The sequence below is a fragment of the Pelobates fuscus genome, chromosome 6 (genome assembly GCF_036172605.1).
Source record: "Pelobates fuscus isolate aPelFus1 chromosome 6, aPelFus1.pri, whole genome shotgun sequence".
NCBI lineage: Eukaryota > Metazoa > Chordata > Amphibia > Anura > Pelobatidae > Pelobates > Pelobates fuscus.
In genome coordinates, this window is record NC_086322.1 from 26986173 (window position 1) to 27008290 (window position 22118).

The window sequence follows — 22118 nt, forward strand, 5'->3', positions numbered from 1 at the left end:
AATTTACCATTAATGACAACTCTCTGTACCCTATTTTTAAGCCAATGTTCTACCCAAGAACAAGAATTTTCATCTATATCGATTTCTTTGAGTTTGAACACTAATCTATTGTGTGCAACTGTATCAAACACCTTGGCAAAATCCAAATAGATCACATCCACTGCAACACCCTGATCTATACTTCTACTTACTTCTTCATAGAATGCAATCAAGTTAGTTTGACATAACCTGTGCTTCATAAAACCATGCTTTCTCCAGTTCTTCAGAACACTTTCTGAAAGAAAATAATCTTAAAAGATTAAAAACAGAGGTTCACTTATTTCTACACTTAGTTCCTTACGTAATCGTGGATGGATACCGTCAGGCCCTGGAGCTTTGTTTATATTATCTTTCTTTAGTTGCTGCAGCACCTTGTCTTGAGTTAGCCAATTAATTTTTTTCTGCACGTTTTTTGCAGCAATCATTTGCATATCTATTGCCTTAGGTTCTTCCTTAATATAAACAGAGGTGAAATAGTTATTTCAAATTTCTGCCCTTTCCTGGTCTTCATTAACTAATACCCCCATCCCAGTTTTTAGTGTTTAAAAACTTTTTTTTTTTTTTTTTTAATTTATGGACTTAAACATAACATGTATATATATAAAATATTTTACATACCACCACAAATCACAGTGTGACAGTGAATCCTGCTTAATTCATTTGTACATTGTGTGCAGTCATAGAGTTCATCAGTAAAGTGTATGCCTAGTATAGAAGTGAACTACAAGTCATAATCCTGTTACCATAGACCTATCAACCACTATATTAAATCCACCTGCCTAATATCATGTAGGTGCCCTTGTGCTGCTAAAACAGCTCTGATGCATTAAGGAAAGAACACCACATGACCTCTGAATATGTCCAGTGGTATCTGGCACCAAGACATTAGCAGAAGATTCTTTAAGTCTTGCAAGTTGCAAGGTGTAGCCTCCATGGATCAGATTTGTTGTTCCAGCACATTCCACAAATGATCAGTTGGATTGAGATCTGGGGAATTTGGATGCCAAGGCAACACCTTGAACTCTTATCATAGTCCTCAAACTATTCCAGAACATTTTTTTTTGCATTGTGGCAGGGTGCATTATCCTGTTGAAAGAGGTGTTTGTCATCAAGGAACATGATTACCATGATGTGGTGTACAAGGTCTCCAAAAATTTCTAGTTTCATGGTACATGTCAAGGAAACATCCACATAACTGCCAGTACCCAAGGTTTCCCAGAATAACATTTTCTGCGCTGGCCTTCCTGCTCCCTGCTGCCATCTTGTCCCCAGGTAAACAATGCAACCTTTTTTCCATTGCTCTGTGGCCCAGTTCTTTGGTCCATTGAAGGCACATTTGGAGGTGGATAGAGGTCATCACTGGTACTCTGACTGATCTGCGGCTACTTAGCAAGCTTGATGCACTATATGCTCACTGCTCCATTCTGGCACCTTTCTATCATGGCTAGCATTGAGCTCTTTCCTGGCTATTCCTCACTCCCATGTGCATCAATAGGCATTAGGTGCTCATTAGCCTGATGCCGATGCATTGGTTGTCCATTCTTGCACCACTTTTGGAAGGTGCTAACCACTGCATACTGGGAAAACTCCACAAGGCTTGCAGTTTTGGAGATGCTCTTACCCTGTTGTCTAGCCATCACTAGTTGGTCCTTGACAACTAGTGATGGCTACTCAGATTGTTTCGCTTGACCATTTCTCCTGCTTCCAACACATGAAATTCAAGAACTGACTGTTCAATTGCTGCCTAATATCCCACCCCTTGACAGGTGCCATTGTAATGATTTAGTCAATGCTATTTATTTTCCCTCTTAATGGTTTTAATGTTGTAGCTGATCAGTGTATAATAATCAACCACTCACACATAATATACAGTGGCATTAATTGCCTTTTGGCTACACACTGAAAACTGAATGCTTACTGCTTATTAGGAATATCATGTATCTCTAAAAGTCAGTTTTATATTCCAATTAAATGTGACCATCTTTGAGCCAATATTATTATTATTATTATTATTATTATTATTATTATTATTAACAATCAATGAGATGAACTATTACAAATGATGACAGGAACAATATTTTGATGAGAGTATTAAGAAGAATAAGTTCAAAAGTAAACTGTGCAATGTTTGAAAACATCAAACTCAACCCCTTGTAGGTATAGATGACCCATATAGGACACTTATTTAAATAACAATTGCATCCAAGCAATGCTTAAGTTACATAATGCATATTAATGTTTAGTGTCATGTCAACTACCTCAGGCATATTTTTTCTTTACAGTTATATCACTACATAAAAGATCTTAAACATTTTTGGGAATGTAGCAAAACACTTTTCAATGAGCATGGAGAGATTGAATTGCCTTTTGTAATACAAAACTGGCTAAAATTATATAATACCACAGTAATAACCAATGTGGGTAATGTTACAGAGAGAACAGCAGAAGGCCAACAACTCAACATTGACTTAAAAAAAATAATCTGGAAGAATAAAAACAACCAGGTAAGACCAGTTGTTAATTGTTATTTCTTCTAATATACTCTTTATTTCTTCTTGGATGAAAGATATATGATTATAATGCCAATGTAATATAGAGTATATATGTTAATATATTCTACAAACCTGCAACAGCTACGTAGGCAACAAAGGTTCCGGATCAGGAAACAGGTTTTAAGTCTCTAGACAATACAGACTGACAAAGGTGACTTTTCCGGAGCTCACAAGACATCTGAGCAATAAGCATAGAGTGGACTGGGTTTAAATAGGGGAGGGAAAGGGGAAACACTCCCATAGGGAGGGGTTTAGGGGCATTCATATGTGAATGGCTCCCCCCTGTTTGTAGACAGGGTTAACAATCTTTTTTATTTAAGTAATTGTATATCAGGACAAGTGGATTGTCATGATGGACACATAGTTTGCAAAATGCTTTAGTCCCTTGGACAAGTATATTTTTTTTAAAATAAAATTGTCATGAATCTGTAATCCTGCACTACCAGGTTTCCAGTATAGGGTCCACTCAGGCTCTGCAAGCTCTCTTCTTTATTTCACTAACTTGGAAACATGACCTAAACCTCCTCTGTGATAACAACATGCTGGCTTCATTGTCAGAATGCCGTGGTCTGTATGGCGTTATGTCCTGATCTCCCTGCCCTTTTGGATAATTAAAAAAAGGGTAAAACTAAGAAACATTATGCATGATGGAGGAGTAATGATATGACAGCTGTGGGTCATATTATGACAAAGAAATATATTTCTGAATATTGAATCTTCTAATTTAACAATGTCAAACTATCTCCAAATAAAAAAAAAAAAATATTGGAGGGCCTCTTACGAAGTTACCAAGCACTGATACTTTTCCCATTTAAAAGACTCTTCAAGACTAGCCATCAGGCAAAGGGTCTCATTTTCATAGAGTATTCATTCCTCCTTTACGCAGCATTTAATAGATAGATTTTCACACTGTCTGGGGACTTACCTGATTGACACGCTGCCCTGACATTCCTGAGCATGTTGCACTCATTGTTTGGAAGTAACACCTTCTGGTTCACTTCAGTTTTCAGGTGAATGCTCTAAAGCTGGGGAGAGGAATGCTGCATGATCGCAGCTGCCCCTCTATTTATACTGATAAGACGCGTCGCATAATTTCCTCTTCTTGCAGTGCCATGTCATCACTGTGAGCCTGTTTAAACACATTTTGGAATCACAAGGGTGTACGTGGACAAATCAATGTGAACCTTAGGGTTTATATAAAGTTTTAGTACCATTTGTCATTGCCTTGCTCTTGGTTCCTTGTATAGTTCAATATTGCTCCCTGATTTTATGGTAGATTTTGAAATGTTTACTGACTTCTGTAATCCTGTTGAGGCTTGTTATAGCGTAATTCTGTATTTGGTATCCTGATCTTGGCTCTCTCTGTCACATTGAACCCGGCCATACTAATAGTTGTTAGCTCCATCAGAAATAAGGTGAATTCCTTAAAAATATCTAATCTTTCTCGACTATCACTGGATATTAAAATATGTTTCACTCTCTCAGAAGAAAAAAAAAAGAGACTTATATTGACAGTATCTAGGTACTATCTGGTAATAATCTTGAATATTTTACCTTTTAATGTTGTACAGGTTGTAATATTGAAGGATGCCTTAAAAATCACTTTCCACTTTTCCATATGTAAGTCTTCATCACAGGTCACGTCTGTCATGGCTACACTAACCAACTTACAAGTAAAGGTCAGAATATATGGCTAGATTGAATCGATATGTAAACTATAAGTGACTTGAGTGAAAAAGTGATACGTAAATTCTTAAAATTGGATAGCTTATAGATGCCTGATACGTTAAGTAGAGGGTTAGAAATTCTAAGAGTCTGGATACAAAGTTAAATATCTGAATAAGTCACAATGTTCCAGAATTGTCAGTTACAAAAAAGTCCTAAGTATCAATGATATGTAGCATCTAGTAATAGACACTTCTAGCTATATATCAGTAAATGGTGGTAAATTCATTGGTTATAAATAATCACTCTGAATCAGTTGTCTTACATGTTCCCAGATTGCACCGCTGCAATCTATAATGAACGCAGCTGCGAGGCTCATTTTCCTGTCCGCTCGCACGTCCCACGCCTCCCCGCTCTGTCAGTCCCTGCACTGGCTTCCAGTTAAATATAGGGCTCAATTTTTCTGGTGCTTGCTTACAAGTCCCTACATAACGCTGCTCCAACCTACCTATCCTCCCTAATACACAAGTATGTCCCGTCGAGGCCCCTACACTCTGCCAAAGATCTACGTCTATCCTCTGTCCGTACTCCCACCTCTGATGCTCGCCTCCATGATTTATCCAGGGCTGCACCTCTTCTGTGGAACGCCCTTCCCTTTTCCGTAAGACTTTCACCCAGTCTCCACTCATTCAAAAAATAATTGAAAACTCACTTCTTCAAGAAAGCATATCAGTTAAACTGTAAGCAGGTTTTTATCCCCCACCCCCATGACTCCTCTCCTGCAACTGTCAAAAATGACCTACTAAGCCCTCAATGAATACTTTTCTGACAACCTACTTCGTACCACTACTTTTACCCTTTGTGTCACTATACTCCACTCCCTCTCTGTTCCTGTACGTCCAATTGTCTGGTTAAAATTACATGTCTGTTAGTCCACCCAATGTACAGCGCTACGGAATGTGATGGCACTATATAAATAATAAAATAATAATAATAATTAGATAATAGAAGGGGGATCATGGGGGCCCAATAATAGTCACACATAGGTAGAAGTTAGAAAATAATTTTCAATCCACTCTAGATTCTCTATGTAATTAATTGATTCTGTACAGATAATCACATAATGGTATAGAGAATTATATGGCAATAGATATGAGATAATACCTATGGCCAATAAAAACTGCAGTTAATCCCAGGTTGCTTGTATGTATTGCAACTAGGGTCCCTGATAGTAGGAATAGGGATTAATTCAAGAGAAATGCCTCTATTGTTATATCTAATCAATAATTAAAAAACTGTTAGAATTTCTAACGCTCTACTTAACATATCAGGCATCTATAAGCTATCCAATTTTAATAATTTACATATCACTTTTTCACTCAAGTCACTTATAGTTTACATATAGATCCAATCTAGCTATATATTCTGACCTTTACTTGTAAGTTGGGTAGTGTAGCCATGACAGACGTGACCTGTGATGAAGACTTACAGATGGAAAAGTGGAAAGTGATTTTTAAGGCATCCTTCAATATAGGCATCCTTCAATATAACAACCTGTACAACATTAAACGGTAAAATATTCAAGATTATTACCAGATAGTACCTAGATACTGTCAATATAAGTCTCTTTTTTTTTCTTCTGAGAGAGTGAAACCTATTTTAATATCCAGTGATAGTCGAGAAAGATTAGATATTTTTAAGGAATTCACCTTATTTCTGATGGAGGTGAATATTTACTCAGACCCATCGGTTTGTCTGCTGAGGATCAAATTTTTAAATCTAAAGGGACACTGGAGGCACTGTATGTAACTGCTCAATTTAATTAAAGTGGTTATAGTGTCTGAAGTCACTTGACATATTTCTTCCATTCAATGTTTAGCTGTTTTTAATATGTATATGCTACAAAAGCCCACATCCCCTGAAAGTTAGCATGAGTAGCAATGACAATAGGCAATTGTGATTAGATGAGATTGTCATCTGACTGCTTTGAGCCTATTACAACAGCCATTGCCAGTATGACTAGGATAAAGTGTATAATCTCTACCTTATGCATACATCTAGCAGGTACCAGGCTGTGGGTGGTCAGTGACCCTTATTTAGCAGGGCTGATAAAGCGGAAGCTCCAGGCCCATGCCAATAGAATAGGCCCATTGTTTAAAAAAAAAGATATATATATTTTTTACTACTCTTCACATGCTCTTGCTTAAGTATATAAACTAAAGAGTGATGTAGGGGAACAAAACTTGTGTGGACTGACAATACAATTAGTTACAGTAAAGCTGACTTTGCGCACTATGCGAATGCTCTTGCTGCTTCAGTCTCTCTAACACTGTTGCCTGTTCCATTTCTTCTACACTCACTACATACACCTTTCCTCTGTCCCAGACCTTAACAGGAGCTACTGCCTGCTAGTAAGAAGGTAAGGAGAGGAGTGGACAAGTGAATGCTAGGAGACAGTCCTTAGAAAGCGTGGAGCAAGCACATCATTAGACACATTTATGCTAAGTTTAGGGTACTGTCTTCATGGTATGCTCTTTGTTGGCCAGCATGCATGATCATGCACTTACACCAGGCTGACCTAATTCTTAGGGCAGACAGGCCCCTTTTTGGGGGGTTCTGGTTATGTGTCTCGCATGAGTGGCCGACCCTTTTATCCCACCCGACCAACATTCTTATTCACTGGACCTGCTGTTGGGGGTATGGATTTACTTGAAAGATGAAAGCGAGAGATTAGCATAGGGTATGTGTGTTCTTATAGCTATTTCCTGTGAGTTTACCTCCAGCACCACCTATGTCAGATACATGACGCTGAAGTATGACTTTTAGTCATTTCGGTCGATAAGATTTAGTAATTAGGCCCATCACAATTGTCAGCACCAGGCCCAATGGACTCTTAATCTGGCCCTGTTATTTAGTGTTGTTACTAATTCAAAGATATTAAATAGTTAACAAGCCTACAGTGTCCATTTAAATATAGAAGGAATTTATTAAAGAAACACTCAAGGCACCAAAACAACATCATCTAAATACGATTGTTTTGGTAACAGGAGTCCCCCGGTTTTACTCCCTTATCTTTCTGAACAATCTTTCTCATACTTAGAAACCTCAAGAGTTTTCCTTTTCACTTAGCTGATACTATCATTTCTATATGTCTTCAGAATCCTCCAATGTCATTATTGTTCGATAATGCATGGTTCTGCCCACTATTTCTACTTATTAATGATCCAGTGATATGTACACGATAACTAAATTGAGCAGCTTAAAAAAAAATAACATGATATTCACTAACCCCATGCTTTAGGCATTGTCAATTTAAACATTATTAAGCACATTTGGTAAAAACGTATGTATACATTATATTTTCATTTACTATTTTTAGATCCCAAAATCTCAATGTTCAGAGAGCTGTTTACCTGGATACAGAAAAGTCTTGAAACCCAGAGTGCAGACCTGCTGTTTTGACTGTGTTCATTGTTCAGAAGGAGAGATATCAAACAGTACTGGTATAATATTTTCCTAAGTATACTATTGAAATATCATCAATATCAATACCATCAGTGTTTACAAAAAATACATTGGCATAAAAACCTTAAAATCTTTGAAGTTTGAACATTTCCAATTGGCAGAATTATATAACAAGAAAGGAATGATCTTGTCACGTGAAAGTAATGTAAAGCAATGAGTTGTTTAAACTTAGACCTTTTCCAGTCCATCAAATCTTGCATTAGTTATGCCAGCTAATCAGCCTTGTCCAGAGTTATTTGTAGTCCGTCCAGCCAGCCACCTATGTTTATCAGTACAGCTGCTTAAGAGGATGTACATCTCAGTACTCTCCCACCTCACCCAGTGTCTATGTGTGATGTTGGACGGGAAGTGGAAGAGATAACTCCCATCTGCTACTAACAGCCTCTCACAAAGGAAATGCCTTTGAGGAGAAGCAGCGACAGCACTGAGTGAGTCACACTGTATAAAAGTTCCTGCAACTCTACTATCAACCATATGAATTGACTTGGCTCTTTAACTCTTTAACCTCTCTATGCCTACACCCTAAACACCTATTTTCCCATAATCATACATTAACCCTTTTAGTATTCCTAAATGTACCAACATTTACCATTTTAAAACCTGTATTCCCTTAATCAGAAAATAAAATAAAAAACCCTCTTTATCTTAATCCTCAGTTCATTTGTCTTAAACATTGAGCAGCCTAAATGCAATATTCAAATTATATCAATATTTTAATTGCTCTCAAGCTTACATCCTTAGAATATTTAAAGTCACCAAAATAATTTTAGCTTAATGAAGTAGTTTTAGTGTATAGATCACTGCTCAATTCATTGCCATTTAGTAGTTCATGCAGCTCTAACCGTACCTCCCCTGGCTGTGACTGACACAGCCTGCATGAAAACAAAATGGTTTTATTTTAATTCATATGTAACTTACTATAAAAGTTATTTCCTGCTCTGCAAATCGAGCTTTAATCACACACATGAGGCTCCTGTAAGGTTTATTAAGCTATTAACAGAGCAGGATATTAGAAATTCTAAATGAAACACACTTTGCAATAAAGTAAGTGCAAACATGACTCTTTGCAGGAAGTGTTTAGAAAGGCTGTGTACTTTCCAAGCATGGTGGTGTGCATAGGACTGCATAAACAAAGTGATTTAACTTCTGAATTGCAGATAATTGAGCAGTGAGACTGCAGCGGCATGATCTATACCCCTTAACTGCTTCATTAAGCTAGTGCCTTTTTAATGCATATATATACATATATAAAAAAAACAGAAAAAACAAACAAACTGATGTTAATTCCCGTCTAACCTAGAACCTTCCTTTACTCTAACCATTTCTAACATAACCAAATATTAATTTATACGGCTTCATGCATTATACTAACAGATGCAAGCACAATACATTACACACAAATGCATACATAGATATGCATGCATGCAGAAATTAAAGACACCCTCTAAGCAAAACAGCTTTAGCTTAATGAAGCTGTTTTGGTGTATAGATCATGCCCTTAACTGCTTAATTGTCAATCTGATCTTACAGCAGGGAATGGAGTTTCCTGCTAATCTGTCTACATGTGTTTTGTGAGAGCTCCCACATACATGTATTATAAAAGGGGCCTAGACAACAATTTTCTTCAAATTGCACACTATGCCCCCAGTCAGCTCTGACCTCCATATAGTCTCAGTCACCTTCTTGGCATGAGGGTAGCTGGGCTGCCCACTCACTATTGCTAGCAGCTTCTGTCACGAACGCACCCTACTCCAAGAGTGTGCGTGACGTAGTTGTGGTGGTGAAAGGGTTAAAGTACACTATATGTCTGCACTAGACCGGAAATAATGACAAAATCCCCCTTTTAACACCACCCACACTTAAACATAATAATACAACTATTACTATCTTAACGCTGCCACCACCAAGACAATTTATAAACGGGGTGCCTTGGTCCCCCAGGTAAATCAACAATAAAACCCACCAAATATTACTTAGCACAATATCTATGTAATTACAAAAATACTAACTAGTCTCTTCAGGTAACGTGATTCTTAACCAGACAAAGGTAGAACTTAATAAATGAATGTTTATTATGACCAAAAATAGTCACAGTGCATATAACAATAATAAACAAATTATTTACACCAACAGCATTTAAAAACAAAAAGGATAAAATAACAGAAGTCCTTATTACTCACTTAGGTTTTCAAAGTACAACTTCTGTCCAGGGGGTCTCTGGCAAGGAAGGATGATGGTGACTCACTAAAAATTAGGTCTTGGCCCCAAGCAAGTACACACCACCCTTCAGGATCACAGGAGATATACCCTGTGGAATTATCACACCCCACCCAGGGGCGTACCTATAGTGATTCCAAGTGACCACCTCCTTTGTTCCAGAAACAGCAAGCCAAATATAAACTTTTTGGTTTTATCTCCTCTACTGTACCTGCCACAGAAATAATAATTGCCTCTATGAATTTGTTATTGTTTTCCCATTCCATAGACATGTTGCACGCCCCACCTGCGATCCAATAGGACAGACATCACAATTCCTGCCACACGGTTTAAGTTGTGCAACTCATGTTTAGGCTTAATTAAAAGATTGGGCTTGTCCCATTCCAAATATAATAAAAATTAGGCTTTATTATTATTCTGTGGGGTAAACATGAATGTTTTTGTCCTTCCTTTGGGTATGATACTGGAGCAAAGCTAAAATGGCATTTACATTTCAAAGACTTTTACTCAGCACTTAATGGTACAGGCCAAATGGATGAAGAGACATTCAGACTTTTCCCAAGTGTAGAACCTCACACCTTGCAGAGCCTTGATTACTTCACATCCATATTAGTAAAACCCTTTCCACCTTGCTATGCCATCCACACTTCCCCTTCTGTCATCCAACCTCTGTGGGGGTCCCAGCTTCAAATATGTAACCCCTGTTGACCTCAGCAATAGCATACTTTTGTGCCATTTACTACACAAATGGCATTAAAGGATAATATTTCATAATGTAATACTAAATTATGCACCCTTGCCGTGACACCTCCCCCAAATAAGAGACGCAATGGGAGAAGGCTCACATGCCTCTACCTTGCGTATCAACACTTGTTCCTTTTTGCCTCCACCTCATACACTCATCTTTTTCATAACTCTGGTTCTCCATGAATGGGGTAGCCCTCATGTGTTCGCACACCTCCCCCAAAAAGGCTTGCCCTTTGTCCCTAAGCCATAGAACAGCCATATCCACAACACGCATGCCTGATTTGCCTGTTTCCTTCTCACACTGCGCTCTGGTCACATCTCTTGGGCCGCACCCACTGCGCCCATGTAGTAGCTCTAAGGGGAAGAAACCAACCAATTTCTGCAGTACTCCCCTGTAAGCACACAAAAGATGAGACAGAGGACACTCCCAGGGTACCTGCAATGTATCCACACTCCTTATCTTTTTTAGTTTGTGGTCTGCCTGCAGGGCTTGTTGCCCTTTTTGACTCTGAACCTTTGGTTCAGAATCAAAAAGTTGCTTAGAGACAGATTCCTTCTCCTGAGCTGGCTTGGGTGTATGTGTGAGATGTGATTGTGATAAGCTGACAAGGTTCCTGGTTCCCTCCATACTTTCACACAGCCCATCTGATACATTTGCTTCAGGCACATATTGGCACACATATTCATTCAGCCCTCTGTCCCTACAATTCTCTTCCTGCACATTGTCACATGACACCTTTGACACCCCTTGGTCAGGCACATAATGTGGTACACACTCACATAATTTCCTCTCCCAGCCAGGCCATCCTCCCACAATCTCACATAGCCCCTCACTTTCTCCTTGTTCTGGCACCTGACATACTCCTGACTGAGATACAGGGGAACATATCAACTCATCCTGCCCTGACTCCCAGTGGTTTGATCCACTTATGTTTTCACATGGCACCTCAAACAACCCTGGCTCTGACACAGATAGGCACACACGCTCATCTAGCCCTGCCTCCCCTTGCAGTTGTTTTTGCCCACTCACATATGGTATTGCAGGCACTCTTATTTCTGGCCCGGACTGGCATGCATGCTCCTTCTGCCCTTGCTCCCAGCACAATTGCCGGCATACACCTTCACATGTTTCCATGGACACCCCTGGTTCTGGCACAGATTGACACACATTCTGCCCTCCCTCCCAGTAAAGTTGCCCTGGCCAACTTTCCCCTGTTACCACAGACACCTCTGGTTCTGGCACAGCCTGGCACACATGCTCATTCTGCCCTCCCTCCCAGCACAATTGTCTGCATACATTTTCACAAGTTTCCATGGACACCCCTGGTTCTGGCACAGATTGACACACATTCTGCCCTCCCTCCCAGTAAAGTTGCCCTGCCAAACTTTCACCTGTTACCACAGACACCTCTGGTTCTGGCACAGCCTGGCACACATGCTCATTCTGCCCTCCCTCCCAGCAAGGTAGTCTACGTACACTTTTACATATTGCCCTCTGCACAGTAGGGCCCCTATGAGGCTTGGGTTTAAAACACACATTACCTTCAGGCACATACTGGGATAACAATCTACCTAAGTCAGTACCAAGTAATACATTTGCAGGGATATTCTCATCTACCCCCACATTTCTGAAACCCTTCCCCGCTGCCCAATCCAAATAAACTCGTGCCATTGGCACTACAAGCCGTATCCCCCCAATTCCTTTAACTGCTAGAGTCTTGCCAGGAATTAGGTCCTCAGAGCGCACTAGCTCTGGACGCACAAGAGTCACATCTGCCCCAGTGTCCCTGAGTCCCACAGTTACCTCTCCTCCGACTGTCACAGGTTGCAGATTCACATTGTTGCTGCCCTCTGATATGGTTACAAACAACATAGATGACGTTGGTTCCGAGGAGCGTCCCTCCCCAGCTGATAATGCTGGCTGCCGTTTCCCAGGGCAAGCAACACTAATGTGCCCCACTTGGTTGCAAATAAAACATCTGCGACTATCTCCCTGCACAGACATGGCACTAGCTCCCCCTCTCCCTGAGGTAGGAGCTGAAACAAAAGATGGCCCGCTAGGCCTGGTGATGGGGAGTCGTGGTGGTGTGGTCCTCCAGCTGGATGCTCCCTTGGCAAACCCTCTGCTCTGCTCCACTGTTGCTCGGTTGGCAGTGTGGACATCTGCCAGCTTACCCGCTTCCAATGCTGTTTTGGGGTTCCGGTCCAGCAGCCACTCCTGTACATCGGCTGGGCAGAGCTGCAAAAACTGTTCTTTTATTAGCAGATCTTGCAAACCTTCTAAAGTGGTAATTTCCAGCCCTGTAGTCCACTGTCGGAATGCTGTCGCCAGGTGCCCCACAACTGCTGCATAACTTTCTGTGGGATGCTTTTGCAAAGTCCTGAATTTCTTTCGGTACACCTCAGGAGTGAGGTTGTACCGTTCCTGCAAGGCAGCCTTAATCGAATCATAGTCCTGGTCAAATTCTGCTGGAAGCGCAGCAAATGCTTCCAGTGCAGGACCTCTGAGGCCATGGGTGAGGTATTTTGCTCACTGGTCCTTTGGTAGCTGGTACTGCCTGCAAACCTTTTCAAAACTGCGCAGGAAAACATCCAAATCACCATCTTTGTCCAAAGTTGGAAAGTTCTCTGCACGTGGTTTGGGTGCAGAAGAGTCTCTGGAATTTATACTTATAGGGGAGGCAGTCAACCTCTCCAACTCAGCCATTTTTAGCTCATGCTCTCTGGCAGCTTGGCGCTCCGTGGCCTCTCTCTCAGCTTGCCGCTCTGCAGCCTCTCTCTCACCCTCCTGATATTTAAGGATAAGCTGTTGTCTTTGGTTTGTATCTGCTGAGTCCACATATTTCAACACAGTTTGTAAGTAAGCATCCAAAGGATCTCCAGATCTCGGCACATCATTGACAAAAGCTGCAGGTATCTCCTCTGCAGTGTTTGAGGCATAATTTTGCACCGCTTGTTGCATATCATAGTCCACCAGTGCTTGTAATAGTTCCTCTTTTGATTTTCCCCAACAGGGAATAGATCTCTCCCGGCAAAGCTGGTCTAGCGCTGCCTTGGACTGTGCCTGGTACTCCATTTAGTAAATAAAAGATAGCAAAGAAAAAACAGAGAAGGGGGGGGGGGGAGGGAACTGTTGAGGTGTAAATATATTATATATGCACTGAGTTCAGCCTTTGGAAATTGAGACAATTTCTTTTAGTGCCTGGATTAACTAACAAATCCAGCAACACTAAAATCTGGTATAAAAAGATGAAAAAATCTTTTAGTTATCCCACCGCTATGCCACCAATTTGTCACGAACGCACCCTACTCCTAGAGTGTGCGTGACGTAGTTGTGGTGGTGAAAGGGTTAAACTACACTATTTGTCTGCACTAGACCGGAAATAATGACAAAATCCCCCTTTTAACACCACCCACACTTAAACATAATAATACAACTATTACTATCTTAACGCTGCCACCACCAAGACAATTTATAAATGGGGTGCCTTGGTCCCCCAGGTAAATCAACAATAAAACCCACCAAATATTACTTAGCACAATATCTATGTAATTACAAAAATACTAACTAGTCTCTTCAGGTAACGTGATTCTTAACCAGACAAAGGTAGAACTTAATAAATGAATGTTTATTATGACCAAAAATAGTCACAGTGCATATAACAATAATAAACAAATTATTTACACCAACAGCATTTAAAAACAAAAAGGATAAAATAACAGAAGTCTTAATTACTCACTTAGGTTTTCAAAGTACAACTTCTGTCCAGGGGGTCTCTGGCAAGGAAGGATGATGGTGACTCACTAAAAATTAGATCTTGGCCCCAAGCAAGTACACACCACCCTTCAGGATCACAGGAGATATACCCTGTGGAATTATCACACCCCACCCAGGGGCGTACCTATAGTGATTCCAAGTGACCACCTCCTTTGTTCCAGAAACAGCAAGCCAAATATAAACTTTTTGGTTTTATCTCCTCCACTGTACCTGCCACAGAAATAATAATGGCCTCTATGAATTTGTTATTGTTTTCCCATTCCATAGACATGTTGCACGCCCCACCTGCGATCCAATAGGACAGACATCACAATTCCTGCCACACGGTTTAAGTTGTGCAACTCATGTTTAGGCTTAATTAAAAGATTGGGCTTGTGCCATTCCAAATATAATAAAAATTAGGCTTTATTATTATTCTGTGGGGTAAATATGAATGTTTTTGTCCTTCCTTTGGGTATGATACTGGAGCAAAGCTAAAATGGCATTTACATTTCAAAGAGTTTTACTCAGCACTTAATGGTACAGGCCAAATGGATGAAGAGACATTCAGACTTTTCCCAAGTGTAGAACCTCACACCTTGCAGAGCCTTGATTACTTCACATCCATATTAGTAAAACCCTTTCAACCTTGCTATGCCATCCACACTTCCCCTTCTGTCATCCAACCTCTGTGGGGGTCCCAGCTTCAAAAGATGTAACCCCTGTTGACCTCAGCAATAGCATACTTTTGTGCAATTTACTACACAAGTGGCATTAAAGGATAATATTTCATAATGTAATACTAAATTATGCACCCTTGCCGTGACAGCTTCCATGGGCTAAGACACTGTGCCAGCCCTCTCCACATCAACCCTGGACTCCAGTCAATTCAGCTGACTCAGGGTATCCAGAGAGGCTGCTGCCCTCCCCTTCAGCCCTCCCCTCCCAGCATTTTCTGAAGAAATCAAGCAAAAAAAACATGGAGGAGGAACTATGCACAGAATCAGGTCTGCGTAACTAAATAATTTCAGTGTACAATCTAAAGAGAATCTGCAGCCTGTGCCTCCTCTCCCATCAGCAAATATTCCATATCCTGATGCACAGACATATCTGAATACAGACAGTCCATTTGTATTCAGATTTCTAAAGTTTATAGAATGGTTGCTGTTAGTGCTTCTGTGCTGTGAATTTCGGGACTTATAAAAAGCCCAATTTGCAAATATAATTTGTTTGCAATAAACAAATCTTGTTTGCAATCATGCAAATAGCCAATACACAATTGTAGAGGGTGAAGGCATTAGGCATACACTGGCAATCATGTATACATGAGTGCCAAGGTGAAGGGGTGAATCACATACATGACACTGTTGCAGGCTCTAACATGACCGGTGTATAGTCGCCATATGGGCAGTCGGAACCTTGGAGAAAAAAAACCCACATACCTATCCCAATAACACGCTGACACTAGGGTATATGGGTAAAATTGTCCACAGCTTTATTAAACAAATATAATAATATAACGATAATAATGCTTAATAATAACAATCATAATAATGATAGCAATAAATTAACATATAATTTAACATATAAACATGGGTCATTGCCCCCACCTTCCGCCCCTCGCATCCGTATCCTTCTTTTTAATAAAGGGCAATGACCCCAACATAACTAACACACACATATATATATATATATATATATATATATATATATAACAATTTTCAACCTACTCCAACCTGAACCAATTAAGTGCCAATCATAAGTAACCAAGGCAGGGGTATACCTGGATACCCCCACCCCACCAGGTTTTGAGCCACCTCCAGGACTCGAAACCTACCAACCACCAGTGACCACAATTCTCCATGTTCCTCACATCCCTCATAGGGAGCCTATGTCCTCTCTCTCAGCTCCCTATCCCGCCGCTGTGACAAAACGGGATAACCCACATATAAAACAAATCCAGGGAGGGTGGGCGGGACAAACTCCACCAGGTAGGAAATTAAAAGTGCACATTGCAAAATGGCTACCTATTTAAATAGCCAAACCCCTTACTCCCACAACCCACCAGTCCTGGCTTCACCCTGATAGAAATGACTAACAACACTTATTTTATTCTTGGCTGTGTCGAAAATAATGTTTATAGTTTATATTTAGTACCGCACCCATGGGAATTCCTGTGATAATGAAGATTGCTTCTTGCACATTGAACCACTGTAACTTGAAAGGGACACTATAGTCACCTGAACAACTTTAGCTTAATGAAGCAGTTTTGGTGTATAGAACATGCCCCTGCAGCCTCACTGCTCAGCCCTCTGCCATTTAGGAGTTAAATCCCTTTGTTTATGAACCCTAGTCACACCTCCCTGCATGTGACTTGCACAGCCTTCCATAAACACTTCCTGTAAAGAGAGCCCTATTTAGGCTTTCTTTATTGCAAGTTCTGTTTAATTAAGATTTTCTTATCCCCTGCTATGTTAATAGCTTGCTAGACCCTGCAAGAGCCTCCTGTATGTGATTAAAGTTCAATTTAGAGATTGAGATACAATTATTTAAGGTAAATTACATCTGTTTGAAAGTGAAACCAGTTTGTTTTTTTCATGCAGGCTCTGTCAATCATAGCCAGGGGAGGTGTGGCTAGGGCTGCATAAACAGAAACAAAGTGATTTAACTCCTAAATGACAGTGAATTGAGCAGTGAAATTGCAGGGGAATGATCTATACACTAAAACTGCTTTATTTAGCTAAAGTAATTCAGGTGACTATAGTTTTCATTGAACTCACAGCAACATTGTTTCATTTTAATTTGCATTTTTTTAAAAAAGCTGTTTGATGTTTCTTAATAAACGTGCCATTCAGGAAGAAGTTTACCTAACTGGGTCCATGGGTAAATATTATCTAAGTGGAGCTGATAGTAAACATATTGTGTTACTTACTAAACTGACAGTTTACAGTTTACCATTCATTTATTTTCAGGAACAAAATTATAAACATCATACAATGCTATCTGTTAGTTAAGATATATATTTCCAGCAGAAATTAAACTTACATTAAGGTAGCTAATTTATAATCCGCAACCTCATATTCACATACATTCACACACTCGTTAACTCTCATAAGAGTTTTCCTTTACTACTGTGCAGTAGAGAAAAAAACAAACTCTGCGCTCATTATTTGAGATTTGAATGGTCATTTTGTCTTTTACAAAAAGAAGGAAATATGTAAGTAGTAAACACTGTTTAAATGTCTAAATTACATTTATGGGTACCGTATATACTCGAGTATAAGTCGAGTTTTTCAGCATTTTTTGTGCTGAAAAACCCCAACTCAACTTATACTCGAGTCAATGTCTGTATTATGGCAATTTACATTGCCATAATACAGACAAGGGGCTGTGTAGGAGGGGGCTGGCAGAGAGCGTTTACTTACCTTAAGACTCTGCATCACACTCTGAATCACACACACTGCACTCATACACACACACTGCACTCATACACACACACTGCACTCATACACACACTGCACTCATACACACACACTGCACTCATACACACACTGCACTCATACACACACTGCATTCATACACACACTGCACTCATACACACACTGCATTCATACACACACACTGCATTCATACACACACACTGCACTCATACACACACTGCACTCATACACACACTGCATTCATACACACACTGCACTCATACACACACACACACTGCATTCATACACACACTGCATTCATACACACACACACACTGCATTCATACACACACTGCATTCATACACACACACTGCATTCATTATATACACACACTGTAAATAAATATTCAATGAATATAATTTTTTTAGGATCTAATTTTATTTAGAAATTTACCAGTAGCTGCTGCATTTCCCACCCTAGTCTTATACTTGAGTCAATAAGTTTCCCCAGTTTTTTGGGGTAACATTAGGGGGCTCGGCTTATATTCAGGTCGGCTTATACTCGAGTATATACGGTAACTTCATTTGATTTTTAACTATGTCATCCAAAATAGGACATTCATGTTGTAGTAGTGTGTGTAATGTGCGGCCAAAGTTATATAAGGTCCTGATGGATCAGATCACAATTATGGCAAGGCATCTTCAGACCTTGAGGAATTGTGTTAAATTGTTATTGTGTTATAATTTCTAAATGTATTCCTGTATGACAGACAAAGATTATTTTTTTCAGACAGTGTCAACTGCATAAGATGTCCAGAAAATGAATGGTCCAGTAACAAACGGGATGAATGTATTCCCAAACTGGTGGAATTTTTACCGTACAATAATGAAGCTATTGCTGTAGTTTCTTCATGTGTCTCAATTATATTTTGTCTTCTTACTCTTGTGATATTAACTATCTTTATTATTTTCCAAAACACATCAATTGTAAAAGCCAATAACAAAACCCTCAGCTTTCTCCTCCTGGTCTCCATCATGCTGAGCTTCCTCTGCGTGTTTCTGTTCCTCGGACGTCCTGTAGACGTAACCTGCATGCTGCGTCAATCCACTTTTGCCATCATATTCTCAATAGCAATCTCTTCTGTACTGGGGAAGACTATCATGATCTGTATTGTTTTTAAAGCTACCAAGCCCGGAAGTGTGTGGAAAAAGTGGGTCAATATAAAAGTGACAAATTCTGTTGTTTTTCTCTGCTCATTCATCCAGATATTGATAAATGTCAGTTGGTTGGCTATTTCTCCACCCTTTCAAGAGATGGACATATACTCGTATAAAGAAAAGATCATCATTCAGTGTAATGAAGGCTCATTTTTTGCCTTTTCTTCTTCCTTTGGTTATATGGGGTTTCTGGCAGCAGTTAGTTTTATTCTAGCTTTCTTGGCCCGGACATTACCAGACAGTTTTAATGAGGCCAAGTACATCACCTTCAGCATGCTGATATTCTGCAGTGTTTGGATTGCAATGATCCCAGCCTATCTGAGCACCAAAGGGAAATATGTGGTGGCTGTTGAGATTTTTGCTATTTTGACCTCATCTGCTGCTCTGTTATCATGTATATTTTTTCCAAAATGTTTCATAATAATGTTTAGACCTGAGTTGAATGTTAAATCAAATCTTTTTGGATATAGAACTAATTAAATTGGCACTTAACTTTACTACACACACTCATATGTATTTAACTCAATTGATAACAGCTGAAGATGAGTTCCAAATATTTGTACTTAACATAGAACCAATACTGATGCTCCTTGCAAAATTGTTTCTCCTGTCTCAGTTAATTGTCGTACTGTGGACAAAGACAATACCAAGGAAATATTTGCAATGACATTGTTTATACAAGTTTAATTCTCCTTTAAATAAATCTATTTATAGTGTGAAAAATGAAATATCTCTTGTTCATAAATAAAAAAAAGATTGCCCGAATTAAATAAAAATTTAAGCTACCCACCTCTCTGATTTCATAATTCATTCTTTTTCTTAAATTATTTAAAGTCCAAAAAAATTACTATGTAGTGATAAATCATGATTATTAAATGTATGCTGAATTTACATGTCATGAAGAGTTAAATTCAAAATTCTCATCCTGACTATAAAGCTTACAGTAAACTTGTGTAGGGCAAAAAAAAAATAGTTTTTTTTTTGGAAGGCTGGCAAAGTATCGCTTTGGCTGAATTACGTTACATTTTTTTTTTAAAGAAGGTTATTTGGGAAGGGACGGCAGCAGGAAAACCGTTTCCTATTACTGTGCTGGCTATAATAATGCCTGGCTAGAATGCTATATCAAGTGTATAGTTCTGCACACTAGGGGTCTGTGGAGAACGGCACACTATGTCCACCTGCCTTAGACAGCTACTTCTTTAAAAGTGATACACACAAATGATACAGAAAGGGTACTACTTTCCTGATTTATGTTGTTCAGGAAGTCAGGTGGTAATTAAGAGCCAGGGTCTGAATTAGTTTTTTTAAAAGACTCCCCTTCAACAATGGAAAAAATAAGCTCCCCCGCAGCAATAAGCTTGCCTATCTATAATGTCACCTTACTTGACAGCTATTTTGACATGCCCCTTACATATACAGCACCACAGTCTTCAAAGGTTCGCTGATATCATTGTTTTTTTTGCCCCCCACCCAGGCCCAGACTGACCATCGGGCAAACCTGGCAAATGCCTGGTGAGCCGCGATGTCCATGGACTGAAGGCGGCAGAAAAGATCAAGAGATCTCTCCTGCTGGCCCATGCAGGGCAGCACCAGCCTGAAGATGGAGTTCTGTCCTATCACGGGCCAGAGGGGAGATCGGGCAGTGAGCCGGTCACCCTCCGTGCATGCCGAGGAGATTTCTTCTCTCCCTCTTGCGAGCTCTGAGATTATCAGAGCATTGCCATGATAACCTGTGGAAACACTCTGAAAAAAAGGCATTCGCCCCCCCTGGACCACCAGGTATCTGAATGCTCCCTCTCTCCCCCTGCAAAGTTAAAAGGGGGAATAAATAGCATTATATTATTTTTGTAACTTTTTTGTTTTGTTTATTAATTTAATAATTTAAGGCCATATACACTATACACACACAAACACACTACATACACAAACAAACACATAACATACACTGCACCCCTGCACTAACACACAAACATACAGCTCCCCTGCACTAACACACAAACACACACTGCACTAACACACACATACTGCTCCTCTGCACTAACACACACACACACACACTGCACTAACACACAAACCTACTGCTCCCCTGCACTAACACACAAACACACACTGCATTAACAAAAACATACTGCTCCCCTGCACTAACACACTACACACACAGCACCCCCTGCACTAACACACAAACACACTGCACCCCCTGCACTCACACAAACACACAAAAGGCCTCAAATTTGCCCCTACTAAACCTTACAATTCCTTTATGACCTTTATAGACATCGGCAAATTTGTCAGAAATGCCACATTAAAAAGATTTTTTTTCTATTAATGTTAATAAAAATCAGACCAATACCGATAACATCTCAAATAAATATATAAATAGTAATTTAAAAAATAAATCAAAGTTTTACCCGGCATACTGCAAATCAAGCGCTCTAGACATCTTTGAAAAGAAAGTTGGAAAAGATATCAGAATTTTAGAAAAAAACAATAAATACAAAGATAAGACAAATCTAACTAAGAAAGAAAGACAAACTCTTAAAGATTTATACAATGACAACACAATTGTGATTAAACCTGCGGACAAAGGTGGAGGGCTCGTGATTTTATCTAAAGAACAGTATGAAGAAGAGGCTTATAAACAATTCAACGATCACACTACCTACACTAAACTTCTCACTAACCCTACAACTAATATTAAGAAAGAACTAAAATTATATTTAGATAAAGGGCTTGATATAGGAATTTTGGACAATAAAGAATTTCAATATATAAATATCACTTACCCAAAGATTCCGGTGATCTACTTCCTCCCGAAAATTCACAAAAATCTGTCAAAACCTCCAGGACGACCGATTGTATCTGGAATCGGCTCAGCCCTCTCTAACCTATCCGAGTATATAGACATTCTACTCCAGCCTTATGTCATTAAAACTAGATCTTATCTAAAAGACACCATAGACCTTCTAAAAAAATTGGAAA

At 39.5% G+C, this 22118-nt stretch overlaps 1 protein-coding gene across 1 annotated transcript in view; it reads left to right on the top strand.

Annotated features, from left to right (window-relative positions):
* Positions 1-19622, top strand: part of LOC134566022 (vomeronasal type-2 receptor 26-like) — a 37055-nt gene extending 17433 nt beyond the window's left edge. The window contains exons 4-5 of the mRNA XM_063425736.1: positions 7636-7759; positions 18712-19622. Of these exons, the coding sequence (XP_063281806.1) occupies positions 7636-7759; positions 18712-19619 (1032 nt within the window). The 3' untranslated portion in view covers positions 19620-19622. The remainder of the gene's footprint in view (positions 1-7635; positions 7760-18711) is intronic.
* Positions 19623-22118: the final 2496 nt, after the last annotated feature.